The following is a 13,616-nucleotide window of genomic DNA, read 5'->3' on the forward strand; positions in this document are numbered from 1 at the left end:
CCCAAACCATTCTATGATTATGTGAAAACACTTTGTCTCAGTAAAAAGTAAGCCTCGTGAGCGTGACACTGAAATATTTTTTTTTTGACAGTGTGATTGGAGAATATTTCAGAGTTAGTCATAGTGCTTGTAAAATTACTCTTAGTGTCTGTTGATCATGATGATTAAATTGTCATGGGACAAATTGCTCTAGAAAACTAGGGTCCCATTGTTTGGGGACTCAAATTTTTAGCTGGGATCTAGTTGAGGTTATAGTTTCACCAAGTATAGTTGAATCCTTTGTTCCAGTTTCTGCCATAAATCATGGTGCTCACATCTCCCAGTCTTCCTATATTGGATCACCGTCTCATTTTCTTTTCGATGTAACTTTGGAATTATTTTGTGAGGGAGTTAAGGTTTCACATCTTGTAGAAGGAAGGCGTATACTTATTTCCATTTTTGCCATTTTTGATGCTGATTTTGAAGAGATTGAAATCTTCTGTTTAGTTATTTTTTTCATTTGTGTTTTATTTTTTTCTTCCAGAAAAATATTGACAAGGAGGCATAGGTCTGTGAAGTTCAGGATATTGTTTTAAGCTTTTTTTGGTATATCATCAGAAATGTTAAACAAAAGAATAGTGTAAGACAATGTGAGTAAACTAGGTCTTTAATAATAGCTCTTGCTTCTCTGAAATATAGGACCACTTTTCTCCTTAGAAGTACCGTTTCAACTGTTAGTACCTTTATAATTACCTTTACAAGCACACCTACTTACAGCAGGTTGTCAGTTTAGGGGAGCAGGGTGAATGAAGATTAAAATGAAGAGAAAAACCTGCCAAACTTGCTGCTGTCTGTAAATGTACTTTGTCTTGATCATCTTAATTACTGCCAAGTTAGCAATACTCAGAAATGATGATAGTGCACTAACAAGGAGTATGGTAAAGGAAATTATTTGTACAGTCATGTGTGCTATAAGGAGTACTACAAGGATTTGTTCTTCCATTGTAAATAATAATTTAATATTGGGGTTTTTTTAACTTCAGTATTTTAAGGTTGTTCAGATTTGCAGGATCAGGGTTTTTCTCAAGGGAAGAATAAGGGAAATATAATTAACATTTTTAAAAAATAATTTGAGCTAAAGAGATTTTTCTTTGTTTAGCTTAGAGCAATAAATGTAGATCTCCAGGCTGATGCTGCTCTGCAAGTGGATATCTCAGATGCACTCAGTGAAAGGGACAAAGTGAAATTCACTGTCCATACAAAGGTAAAAACCTGGGTTTGTACACTGTACATTTTCTTAATTATGTAAAAAAGAAAGTTTTCTTAAATTGTTTATTGAAACAAGTGTAACGCAATCCAAAGGAAATGAGAAAGCATTATCTCATATTTAGGAAACTCTGTAGCTGCAGTGCTTAAGAAAAAGGTGGCTAAAAAGTTAAGAAGTTAAACTGTTTAGAAAAAAGGGATGTTCATTTTTTGTACAGATGTATTGTCGTGCCATTCCCATGCTTATTAGTCTGTTTGCAGGTAAGAATCTTTAATATACCTCAATATTCTTCAGTGTAGTTTTTTATTAGATTAGCCATGGTTTCAGATTCTAAAAATATATTTCATAATGGAAACACATTCAAGAATCAGTTTTAGTTACTGCTTGTTTATGGCTTTTCTTATTTTTGATTTGAATGTTTATTGATCACAGAGTAGTTGAGTTTGAATAAAATTTCTGGAGGTCATTTAGTCCCATGTCCTCTCTTACTCCTGCCATTAAATCAGGGTGAACCAGAGCACATTGCTCAGGACTTGTCCATTTGGGTTTTGAATATGTCCACAGGCAGAGACTTCACAACCTCTTTGGGCAACCCATTCCAGTTGATTGCTGCACTGATTAAGACAAGGGTAATTATTGCTATATGAACTTCTTTTTGTCAAATCCTTACAGGGATGATAGGATTATTTTTACAGGAATATTTTTGTTGTTCCTTCAAGGTGTTTTTCATGTACTAATGAAAAACTTTCTCTTTTCCTTTTTTTTTTCTTTTTATATGAGTGGGTTGTCGGTGTGTTTTCATAATTCTTCCTCCTTTTCCCCTTCTAGAGTTCCTTACCAAATTTCAAACAAAATGAATTTTCTGTTGTCCGGCAGCATGAAGAATTTATTTGGCTTCATGATTCTTTTGTTGAGAATGAGGACTATGCTGGCTATATTGTAAGTATTAGAGTTCTTTGGTTTATGTACACTGTTTTCTGTGGACTTTATCAAAAGTACTTGTGACTGCTTTTAAACAACAGATTTTCACTCCATCTAAAATCAGATCAGATGCTCTAATACTTCATTTCATGCAATTACACAAAATTATTGGTTGAAGAAAGCTTGGAGGAGAGTTACTGTAGCTGACATACTTTCTTGCCTTTCACTCAGACGGGCTGAGTAGTTTAATTTGTATCCAAGTGTATTTTTAGTCCATCCTGTTAAATGTGTGGGAGATAGGTGAACTGTGTAACTTGGTGGTATTGTTTTCGCAAGCTAATGTTTAACTTGGTTACAAGTTTCATGTTGCCTTTGTTTTAGCTGGAATGGCAGAATGCAGTAACTGAGCTATGGTAATTAGACTTCACTAGTTTTCATTACGAAGATCAGAATCATTTTACCATAAATCAGTTGGAGGAGACAAAACCAACACAAATACCATCTAGAACTACAAAGAACCTTGATACGCAATGAATCATGGTTTGAAGTTTATTTCAGGCTTCCAGGGAACACAGGTCCCAAAATAGTCACAATACTGCTTATTAAAAAGAGTTGCTGCTTTCATACTTCAATTACAAATGGGAATATTTGTCATCGTGGTGTGAAAGTTAGGTATTCATTTTGTGTTTTGGGGGGTTTCTACTGATACAGAGGGTAAATGTGTATTTCTAATTGACTAGTGAGTACATTACGATGAATGTAATCTGTGATGTGTCATACCATTCTTAAACTAGTCTTTTTTTTTTTAGTCAGAAAACCTATTTGAGGTGACTAGACCTTCAGTGTGGTAATAATTAATTTCAAACAGTTGACAGTAGATGCTGGATTTTTCTTTCTTTGTAAAGCATTAATGTAATGGGCAGCTATCAGTGAACTAAAATTTAAGCATAGTTTAGCTTTGTTCTGTATCCCTTTACTGAAAACAATTCAGGATTAGTTTGACTGCAGTGTTTCTCCTTCAATGTTAATATACTGTATTACAGGATTAACCTAAAGACTGTTTACTGTGTGCTTTGTTATTTCAGCAGATGTATCTTTTAATGTCAGCAGTACTGCAGGAATGAATGAGTGCCTGCAGACAATATGGAATGTTGGTTGTGGGTTTGGTTTTTTTTTGTTTGTTTGTTTTGTTCAAAGTTTTTGGGCTTTACAAATGGATGGTGTGAAAACAATTGTGGATTTTTTTTCTTTAAACAAGAAACAATACTTACCAAATAAGCTAACCCAAAACTAATTATAATGTAACAATTTCAAATTTTAATTCATTGCATTGGGAAAGCTAGGTATTATTTGGTTTCTGTTGTAATTAAACTACTGAAGCCATTAGTTAATTCTTTTGTAATCTTCAAGGACACTTGGCCAAAATCGGTAGTAATGCAGCATGTTGAACTTATGAATGAGAGTTTATCCACAAATGCTGCAATGGATGATGAAAAAGAGCACCATATATTAAAAAGCCGCAGGCAATTTACAGTTCCTGTACTGAATGGATGTTATTTGGCTGAGAAGATGGGCAATTAAAAAGGACTTGATTCAATTCCAGATTCCACCAGCACCACCCAGGCCTGACTTTGATGCCTCAAGGGAGAAATTGCAGAAACTTGGAGAAGGGGAAGGGTCAATGACTAAAGAAGAATTCACCAAGATGAAACAAGAACTGGAGGCGTATGTAGACATGATTACTACCTTTTTTTTGTTATCCCTCAACTTTCAATGTTGTTTGCTGTTCCTTGTTTCTGATTTCATTGTAATGGCTCTCTGTGAGATATAGGCTTGATAATCCAGTTGCTACATAACCAGAGTTGTCTTAGTGATGATGATCAGAGCCCTTAGGAAAATTGAGCATTCTTTTATAAGGAGAAAACTAGTTAGATATTTTCTTCACAGAGCACCTGTAAAGGAAGGAGGTAACCTATGGGTTGTTTTTTTAGTTCTGGTGCTTCACATTTTGTAAGCATAATGAAACTTTAAGATTTATACGTATAGTGTTTGAACTAACTAAAAATCACTAGAGTGATTTTTGCATGTGGTTGGTTTTGTAAACTTCGATGCCAACATTCTGTTCCTCAAGAAATATGGAGTTCATTAGAAAATACCTTTTTTTTTGACACTCCCTATTTTTTTGCACAAGGAGAATATACTTCCCGAAACCAGTATTTTCCTTTACTGTGAATTTAATGTGTATTGAAATATCTGCTCTAAGCCTTTTGTTCCACATTAAGTCACACAGTGAAGTTTCTCCTTGCTTCATCCGCTTTTCCTTATCATACATTCACTTGTTTGATCTTTTTCCTGTCATTGGTTTCAGTTTTCAGGTGTATATTTGCACTGCCTTTATACTGCTTCTATCTAGAGCTCTGAATTGGCAAGAAAAGTACATAGAACTCTTAAAAACTGCTGCTTTCTCTCTGAACTCCAGCTGCTGTGAGCAAATGTCTTAAAAAGCTCTGTATTAGTGTTACATACAATGTAATTTATAGCAGAGTAGATATACACTTCATATTCACAAAAACTGGAAATTGGCAAAACACTATAGATTTTAAAGAATCTGTGGGTTTCCAGCGGCCCTGATCATGATTCTTTTGTGGTCTGGTTAGGGGTTGGATAACACAGAAAACTTTGGGTTTCTTCTACTGCCACCTCCATCCTCTGCATCCTCCTTTTTTGTCTTCACTGAATGATTACTACTCTCACTGAGATCAAACATCTCCCAACACTGGCCCTGCTGGTTTGCTGGTATGTAAAACTTAACCTCCTTGCACATAGTGGAAGAAAAAGTGTTGATTACCATTTCACCGTTTGACGTCAGAATGGGGAAAAGAGTCCCTTCCTCATTTCTAGACAAGTTATATCTTATTTGTTGAATTTGAAAAGCAAAATGGATTCTAGCAAACTTGTATTGATAAGAATGCCTTCTTCTTAATTAAATCACAAATCAGTAAGTGCTTTAAATTTGAGTTGGCTAAACTGGGCAACTTTGCAATTGTCATGGGCCCTCTACAGAAGAAAACAGGAGAGCTGTTTTCCCAGGATACAGAAAAAGCCAAGGTTCTCGATGATTTCCGCCCCCCTCCCCCCCACCCCGGTCTTCACTGGCAAGGGAGCAAGCCATATTCTTGAGTCACAGAAGGCAAGGACAGGGACTGGGAGAATGGAGAACCACTCATGGTTAGAGAGGATCAGTCTTGGGAGGACCTAAGGAGCCTGAAGGTGCACAAGTCCAGGGGACCTGATGAAATATATCTGTGGGTCCTGAAAGAACTGGTGGATGAGGTTGCTAAACCTCTGTCCATCATATTTGAAAAGTTGTGATACATTTAAAAAGGGTAAAAAGGAGGATCCATGGAACTACAGGCCAGTCAGTGTCACCGCTGTGCCTGGCAAGATCATGGAGCAAATCCTCCTGGAAACCATGCAAAGGCACATGAAAAATGAGGAGGTGATTGGTGACAGCCAGCATGGCTTCACCAAGGGCAGATCGTGCCTGATGAATATGGTGGCCTTCTGCGATGAGGGTACGACCTTGGTGGATAAAGGAAGGGCAACTGATGTCATCTACCTGGACTTGTGCAAAGCCTTTGACACCATCCTGCATGACATCCTTGTCTATAATTGGAGATGGATAGACTGCTCAGTGGATAAAGAACTGGCTGGATGGTCACAGTCAGAGAGTTGTGGTCAACTGCTCAGCGTCTGAGTGGAGACGAGTGACGAGTGGAGTTCTTTGGGAATCAGTGTTGGGACCGGTGTGGTTTAACATTTTTGTCGACGACATGGATGGTGGGATTGAGTGCACGCTTAGCAGGTTTGGCGATTACACCAAGCTGTGTGGTGCAGTCAACATACTGGAGGGAAGGGATGCCATCCAGAGGGACACTGATGGGCCAGAGAAGTGGGCTACTGCCAACCTCATGGAGTTCAGCAAGGCCAAGTGCAAGGTCCTGCACCTGGATTGGGGCAGTCCCAAATACAAGTGCAGGCTGGATGGAGAGTGGATAGAAAGCAGTCCTGATGGGGGTACTGATGGTTGAAAAGCTGGACATGAGCCGGCAGTGTGCGCTGGCAGCCCAGAAAGCCAGCCGTATCCTGGGCTGTATCCAGAGAAGTGTGGCCAGCATGTCAAGGGAGGTGATTCTCCTCCTCCACTCTGCTCTCATGCTCTCGACTTGGAGTACCGTGTTCAGCTCTGGGGCCTCCAACATAAGAAAGGTATCAACTGGTTGGAGCGAGTCAAGAGAAGGCCACGGAGATGATCAAAGGGCTGGAGCACCTCTCCTATGAAGAAAGGCTGCGAGAGTTGGGCTTGTTGAGCCTGGAGAAGAGAAGGCTCTGGGGAGACCCCTTCCAGTACCTGAAGGGGGGGCACAGTGGTGGGACATTTTACAAGAGCCTGTAGTGACAGTAAAAGGGGTAATGGGTTTAAACTGAAAGAGGGTAGATTTAGATTAGATATCAGGAAAAAATTCTTCACGGAGAGGGTGGTAAGGCACTGGAACAGGTTGCTCTGAGAAGTTGTAGATGCCCCATCCCTGGAAGTGCTCAAGGCCAGGCTGGATGAGACTTTGAGCAACCTGGTCTAGTGGAAGGTGTCCCTGCCCATGGCAGGGGGGTTGCAACTAGATGATCTTTAAGGTCCCTTCCAACCCAAACAATTCTGTGATTGTAGAAATGTGATTTTTTTTTTTTTCCCCCCCTTGGTTGTGCCTGCCAGATGCAGCACTTAATTTCACTTTTAGAACCACTGTGAAGCAAGACATCCATGTAAACTTCAGCCCAAAAAGGCAAGATGCTTTAACATGGAATATAAGACTGCTCTCTAAAGAGTTAACAAAGCTACATGAACATTTAAGTAAGTAGGGAGGGTGCAAGTAAGCAAGGGGATGGAAGTGCGGAGGAAGGAATTGGCACATGAGCTACAAAGTGACCAGTGGCTGTAGTCTGTAATCTCAGTTTCTTGATTGTTGGGGAGTTGAGGAAATGACAATTAAATAAGGTTACTTTCAGCAAACCAGTCTGTGTTAACTAGCCTTAAAAATAGAATGCATTTGTTGAGTCTTCATTGAAAGCCTCTGTCATGTTAGGGCTTCAAATTTCCCCCTAGTTTACTACTTACTTATGTATATGTCAAATATTAGAGTGATAACCTATACTGTATCAGCTTATAATTTTGTATCCTTACTTGAGAGTCTCTTAAAGCTGCTTACTAGGCCTAACTGAAACTTAGTTGCTTCATGAGAAATTCTTATGTCTGCCTTGTTATTTCTTTTCAGTGAATATTTGGCAATCTTCAAGAAGACAGTTGCAATGCATGAAGTATTTTTGTGTCGTGTGGCAGCACATCCTATTTTGAGAAAGGATTTAAATTTCCATGTATTCTTGGAATATAATCAGGATGTGAGTATTGAAAACTGAATTGCTGGCAAAAGAAATAAAGATGTACTTTTATGGTGGGATGGGAGGCTGATTAAGAGGGCTTTACTTCTTGGAGCAAACAATCAATTCCTTCATACCAAACATATTTGTATTGCAAAAGTTATAAATTCATTTAGTCTGTAGGAGTTCATTTTGTTGCCATCTGGGGAACCAAATGCACTATGTGCTGTAGCCTCAGCGTAAAAAATATTAGTGGGAATCCAATATGTTTTGGATTAAAAAGATTAGCTTTTGGTGGTGATTTCACATGATATTATATTTTTCCACTCTCTGACTGATTTTTTTTTTTTTTTTTTCTTCCTGGTGAAGGAAGATGGACTGCTAATTTTTAGGATTTGAAACCATGGTTTAAATTCTGTTGCTAACAAAACTAGAGAGGATTTCTAATGAAATGTTTTGATAAGTCAAGTCTTTTTGTTAATAGTATAGGTGAAAATTTAGTTAATTTTTTTTCTACATACTGGATTAGCATGGCTCTCCACATGTTACATAGTGAGTTGCTATCTTATTTTGAGTTAATGGAGAACACTTTCTGGATTGATAACTCCTCTTTGGGGTTGCAGTTAGTGGTTGCTCATATTCTGGAAACAGTTTTTAGTTGCTCTTTAAAATTGCAGAAATTGGCACTGAATGTTGAAGAAATCATTCTAAATATTGGCTCAACTGAATACATGCTTAACTTCAAACTGTGTTACAGAGGATCCTCTTGTTGCTTGATGCAGAATGCCTACTGGTTCAGAAACTCGGTTTACCTAAATTGGACAAATAGGTGGACAGGAAGAGTGAGGAGGCTGAAGCCAATATTATCCTCAGTGCAGTGAGGGGTAAATGCTTCTGTAGTTTCTGAAAGTCAAAGATCTGCCATTCTATACTTATATAACCAGATTTTGTTCTTTTCAGGTTAACTCAACAGCTATACTGTGTGTGATAAATACTGTGTTATTGATAACTGAAATGTACACCTTGTACATTTGGTATTATCTATAGGTGCTAGAATGTTGCTGGGCTTTTTGTTTGTTTTGGGTTTTTTCCCTTGGAATAGTATTTTAGATGATAAAGAATACTCCAGTAAATGAGGTAGTCTGTCATTTTGGGTACGTGATGCCCTTGTCCCCATTGATGCAGTGTAAGTCTAAGCAGAGAACAGGAAAACTGGTTTAGAAGTAGTAAGTTGTGGTATGCAGTTTTTTTTTTTTTTTGTTTAAGCTTTTGTTGCCTTCAGAAAATTAACTAACTTGATGAATGAATTTGTTTTTCAGTTGAGTGTTCGTGGGAAAAATAAGAAAGAGAAACTTGAAGACTTCTTCAAAAGTATGGTTAAATCAGCAGATGGTGTCATTGTTTCAGGAGTAAAGGTGATTATAGCTTAACATATCAAGATTAAAAATATATTACATTTTCATATCAATATTTAAAATGTCCCCTTTTTTAATGAAGCAGAATTTTACATAGCTACAAAAAAGAGATTTTTCTAAAAATGTCTAATGTAAGAATTGGAGACAGAGCATGGGAAGGAACCTGTGGCCCTGGATGCACGATGACTGAGAGCTATCTGATTGCATCTGTGAAAAGGTGCTTTCGGTACTCTTTTTTTTATTAAATTAAGCATTTTTTAAAATCCATAGATAATTGATAATCTGTTATTGTTTTTGTTCTGGCCTGTCATTTTGTGTGGTGGGAAGGTGCACTAGCTTTGACAACTGCTGCAGCTCAGAAGTTACTAAAATAGTGTGAATTTTACTAGCTTTGTAACATCATTCTACTGTTTCAAAACTAAGAACAGGAGTACTGGAGATACTGTTTTCCCCAGTAGATGCAAGAATGTAAAGAGACCAAACCCAACCAACCAACCAACCAAATTTCATTTTGACTTTTTTAGATGTTGAAAGATTGGTTTTATTACAAGCATAAATTCTGCAGAAGATTATTTTGATTTTTTTTTTTAAGTAGTAACTTTCCATTTGCAAGCAAATTAGAGGAGCTAAAGTTCCTAGTTGTAAAATCTTCAGTTTCAAAACTTCTGGGAAGTGGATATAACCATTGATTAATTATGAGTTGGAGAAAAATATGAAGGCCAAATAACCAGCAGTTTTCATAAGCACATTGTTCAAAGCCCATGTTGTAGGCCATTCCAATGTATTAAGCATCTGTACTATTTTGGAGGATTTTAAAAATAAATGTAAACAAAATTTCTCAAAATGTAATACAGAAAATTTAAAAATTTACCTACCTTGACCAGCTTGAAAGAAATCTGTCATCAAGTTCTGTGTTTCTGAGCTAGGAGTTCATGTAGTCTCTTCTATGATTGCAGCATATGTGCAACTGGGTGTCTTTCTTCCCCCCTCACCTTTTTCTGGGTAGATGGCCTTTTATTAAGTACTTAACATTTATTTTGTTTTTCTGTCACCAAATTGATAGTAGTGAAATTATTTCCTTTGCTTCAGGTTTAGTTATCTGGACCTTTAAGATGTTTGTTACAAATTCTTAATTCTTAATAAAACATCAGATCATGATAAGGTAAGTAAAGAAGAAATCATGGGAAAATCAATAAATGGTGTTTTAGACAATAAAGATAGATTATATTTCATGTCACAGCAACAGCAAATATATGCACATTTACTCTACAATTGTTCTGTACAGTGATTGAAATCCTTTTTTTTAATTGTTATTGTTTTTTTTGTAGGATGTTGATGACTTCTTTGAGCATGAAAGAACATTCCTTGTAGAATATCACAACCGTGTCAAAGATGCCTCTGCCAAATCTGATAAAATGACAAGATCACATAAAAGTGAGTTTTTTCCAGGGTGAAAATAGTACTAGGTAAAGTATACAGAAGTGGTTTATGAGGAGCAGTGATTTTTATTTTTCTTTTTGCATGAGAAAAGTGCACTTCTCCAAGTGTGGTCTTCAGACAGTTGAAAGTCAGACTGAACTTCTTTAGAAGTTTAGCCTTTGACTAAAGGCTAGATGGGGTAAGAACAGACTAGATGGAGTAAGAACAGCCTGTTGTGACACTGAAGATAATTTGATTCTTCATGCTGTCCCTCTGAAGAGAAACACACTTTAATAATATTTTTTTTAAGTCTGATTCTTAGTCTTTAAAGTGTAAAGTTAGTTAATATAGCACTATATGTGACTTTACTCGTAATGAAGTTGTTCTTGGTTGGATGAGCTTGCATTCATCAGAGTACAATTTCTTGGCATACTAGGCATTATAATACCTTGCTGAGCAGCAAACATTAGTTCTGGACTGTGAAGGTACCTTTCTGTTTTTCAGCCTTTTAGAATGGAGACTGGAATGTGTATATTTGGTAGCTTGGTTTGCAGGACCCCTTTTCTTACTGATTTTTCACTTAGCTATTGATTTTTCTTCCTGAGTTGGGTGCTAGCTAATGTGATTTCTGGAAGCTGTAGATAGTCTTCTCAAGTGATGTGCATTTATTTGAGAAAATGGGAGATCTTTGGTTTAGGACTCCTGTGTTTGGTTTAGGATTATTGTGTTTTGAGAAACTCAGAAAAAAGTTGACCTTTATTGTCCTTTATTTTGAGTTTGTGTGTCTAGATAAATCAAAATTCAACTACTAGATTCTGTCTACTTTCTTGAAGTTTGTGTCCGATTCACAGGTTTTTGTCTTTCCTATCTACAGTAATATAGTTCACACAAAACCAGGCCACAAACCTTTTATGCATCTCCATTGATAAGGATGCTAAAGTGGGCATTGAATGTGATATTAGAATTTACTGATCTCTTTAGATGCTTCTCTTGCTGTTGTAAGACGACTGAGTCTTTTGTAGCTTTAGCATCTATGCTAAGAGATGTGGAGAGTATGTTGTGGCTTAATGGAGTACTAAGGGACCCTGTGTCTACATTTAGTTCCCACCTGAAGTGGTTTCTGGTGTTTTGTTTGCTTGGTTGAAATGAAAACTGAATTTCATTCATGCTAGTTAGGTGCATAACTAGGCTACAAAAGAGCCTTTCTCATAGGCTGTAGAACATGGAACACCGTTAGAAATGAGGTTCTAGAGGATCTGATGGGAAAGGATCAATCAAACTCATTACAAGGCTCATTTCCAGACTCCAATCAGCTAGGATCTTTATTGACAACTTTTTACAAACAGTGATTGGAACAAATGGCACCTTTTGAAATTCTGGCTAGAGAGAGAAGTAGAGCAGTCACTTGGGAAGCCTGTTTTGGAAATGGGCCATCTGTAGTTTATGGATAACATGATCAGTAGAGGGCTGCAGGGCTTGCAAAAATACCGACTTCCTATTTCTGGCAGAAAAATCTATATTTATGTTTAAATGTGAGGAATAGAAGGGGAGGTTAATGGCTTCCTAATACCATTCTTCACTGTAAGTAACTGCATTGATTCCCTTGGGATGTATGGAGTAATCAATTGTGTGGAAGATGATCCACTCAATCTATTAAAACAAGGTTGTGTTATTTAAAAAAAAAAAAATCTGCTAAAGGCATATAAACTTCAAAAATAACAAGCAAATATATTTTCCTTTTCATTGCTTGGTTTTGTTAGTATTTTTATCATCCATTGAGTTTATACTAAAACTCTCTAAAAAAGCCTGTGCAAAGATTTGATTTTTATGATTGCTATCTAGCAATACCTCATAAGTCAAATTATGCAGCTTTCTTTACAAACGCTGCTTCTAATTTGATGGTTTAAATGCTTTAACACTAATGCTACTTCAGTCTGTGACCTCTTTTTGGTGAGGTAAATGTTTCCTGAAAATTAGGTGCATGCTAGACAAGATGCATATAGCACTGTATTTTGGTAGTTTGGAGTTTGTATTCAATTTTCTGCTCTCAAGCTCACAGACTCACTCTTTGGTATTGTTAGACTTTTTTTTTTCCAAATAGCTTTAGACTTTAGATTCAGATTTAAATTCAGACTTTAGGCATTGAGTTTGTACATCTTCCATAAAAATCAAGCCTAACAATATTGCACAGTGAATTTACCCAGCAGGTGTTAATTGTATTAAATATTCCTAGATAAATTACAGACTTCGTGGTTTGGTGAGAGCGCTATGTTTGTTATGAAGGATTACTTCACACAATAAGTGACATAATTGAAATTTTATTTTCACTTTATTTTCACTTTTGTGTTAAAGCATGTTCCTTTTAGAAAAACACTTGGTCTTGAATAAAGATAGGAAAGAGGAATGAAATATTAAAAAAAGTGCTTTTTTGTTTTTCTAGATGTGGCAGATGACTATAATAGAATCAGTTCTTCATTATATGCTTTAGGAACGCAGGACTCCACAGATATCTGCAAGTAAGAAATTGTTAATAACTAATGGGGGAATTTGCTAAGTAGTGGTCTTAATGGTGACCTGCTGAGTTCAGTAGCTCTTGTTATAATAGAATTGATTATAGTTATATTGCATTAAGATATTTACTTTTCTAGTATTCATTTCTGTAACAGGCTGCTTTAATACTTTTGCTTTAATATTTGTCTGGGAAAAAAAATAGTTTTCTGCAGTTTGTAGAAAATAACACAAATGAGGGAGAAAAGTCCTCATAGAATAAGAAAAAACCCTAAACTCTTCCGCCATTTTCTTAAAGTGGTTTAAGTGCCTTGACATGTACAGTAAGAACAAATCTAAGAGCGGGTATACTGGTTTTTGTGTGTGTTCCCTGTACCAACATCTTGAAAAATAGTTTTGCTGTTCTGACAATTTTACTGTCTTTAGGAAAAGAATGGAATCTAGACAGATCCCTAAAACATTTAAAATAGGAGGGGGTCTATATGTACAGATCTTTATCTAATCTTTAAATTATTGGCTTGAATATCAAGTTTGGTGTTTCTGAAAGTAAAACTTAGTTAACTAGCTTAAAGATGTTGATGCTAGTGAACACAGAATCACAGAACGGTTTGGCTTGGAAGGGACCTTAAAGGTCATCTAGTTCCACCCCCCCTGCCATGGGCAGAGACACCCTC

The 13,616-nt window shown here is 36.7% G+C and overlaps 1 protein-coding gene across 1 annotated transcript; it reads left to right on the plus strand.

The window, feature by feature from the left end:
* Nucleotides 1-1,138: 1,138 nt before the first annotated feature.
* Nucleotides 1,139-12,954, plus strand: LOC104510307 (sorting nexin-6; the record flags this gene model as incomplete). Its single annotated transcript, XM_010152508.1, has 7 exons — nt 1,139-1,243; nt 2,075-2,185; nt 3,771-3,892; nt 7,498-7,621; nt 8,920-9,015; nt 10,344-10,449; nt 12,875-12,954. Coding segments are annotated over 7 exons (744 nt in total), but the record flags the coding sequence as incomplete, so codon positions are not given.
* Nucleotides 12,955-13,616: the final 662 nt, after the last annotated feature.

This window comes from Eurypyga helias, unplaced genomic scaffold (assembly GCF_000690775.1).
Source record: "Eurypyga helias isolate BGI_N326 unplaced genomic scaffold, ASM69077v1 scaffold11540, whole genome shotgun sequence".
NCBI classification, from domain to species: Eukaryota; Metazoa; Chordata; class Aves; order Eurypygiformes; family Eurypygidae; genus Eurypyga; species Eurypyga helias.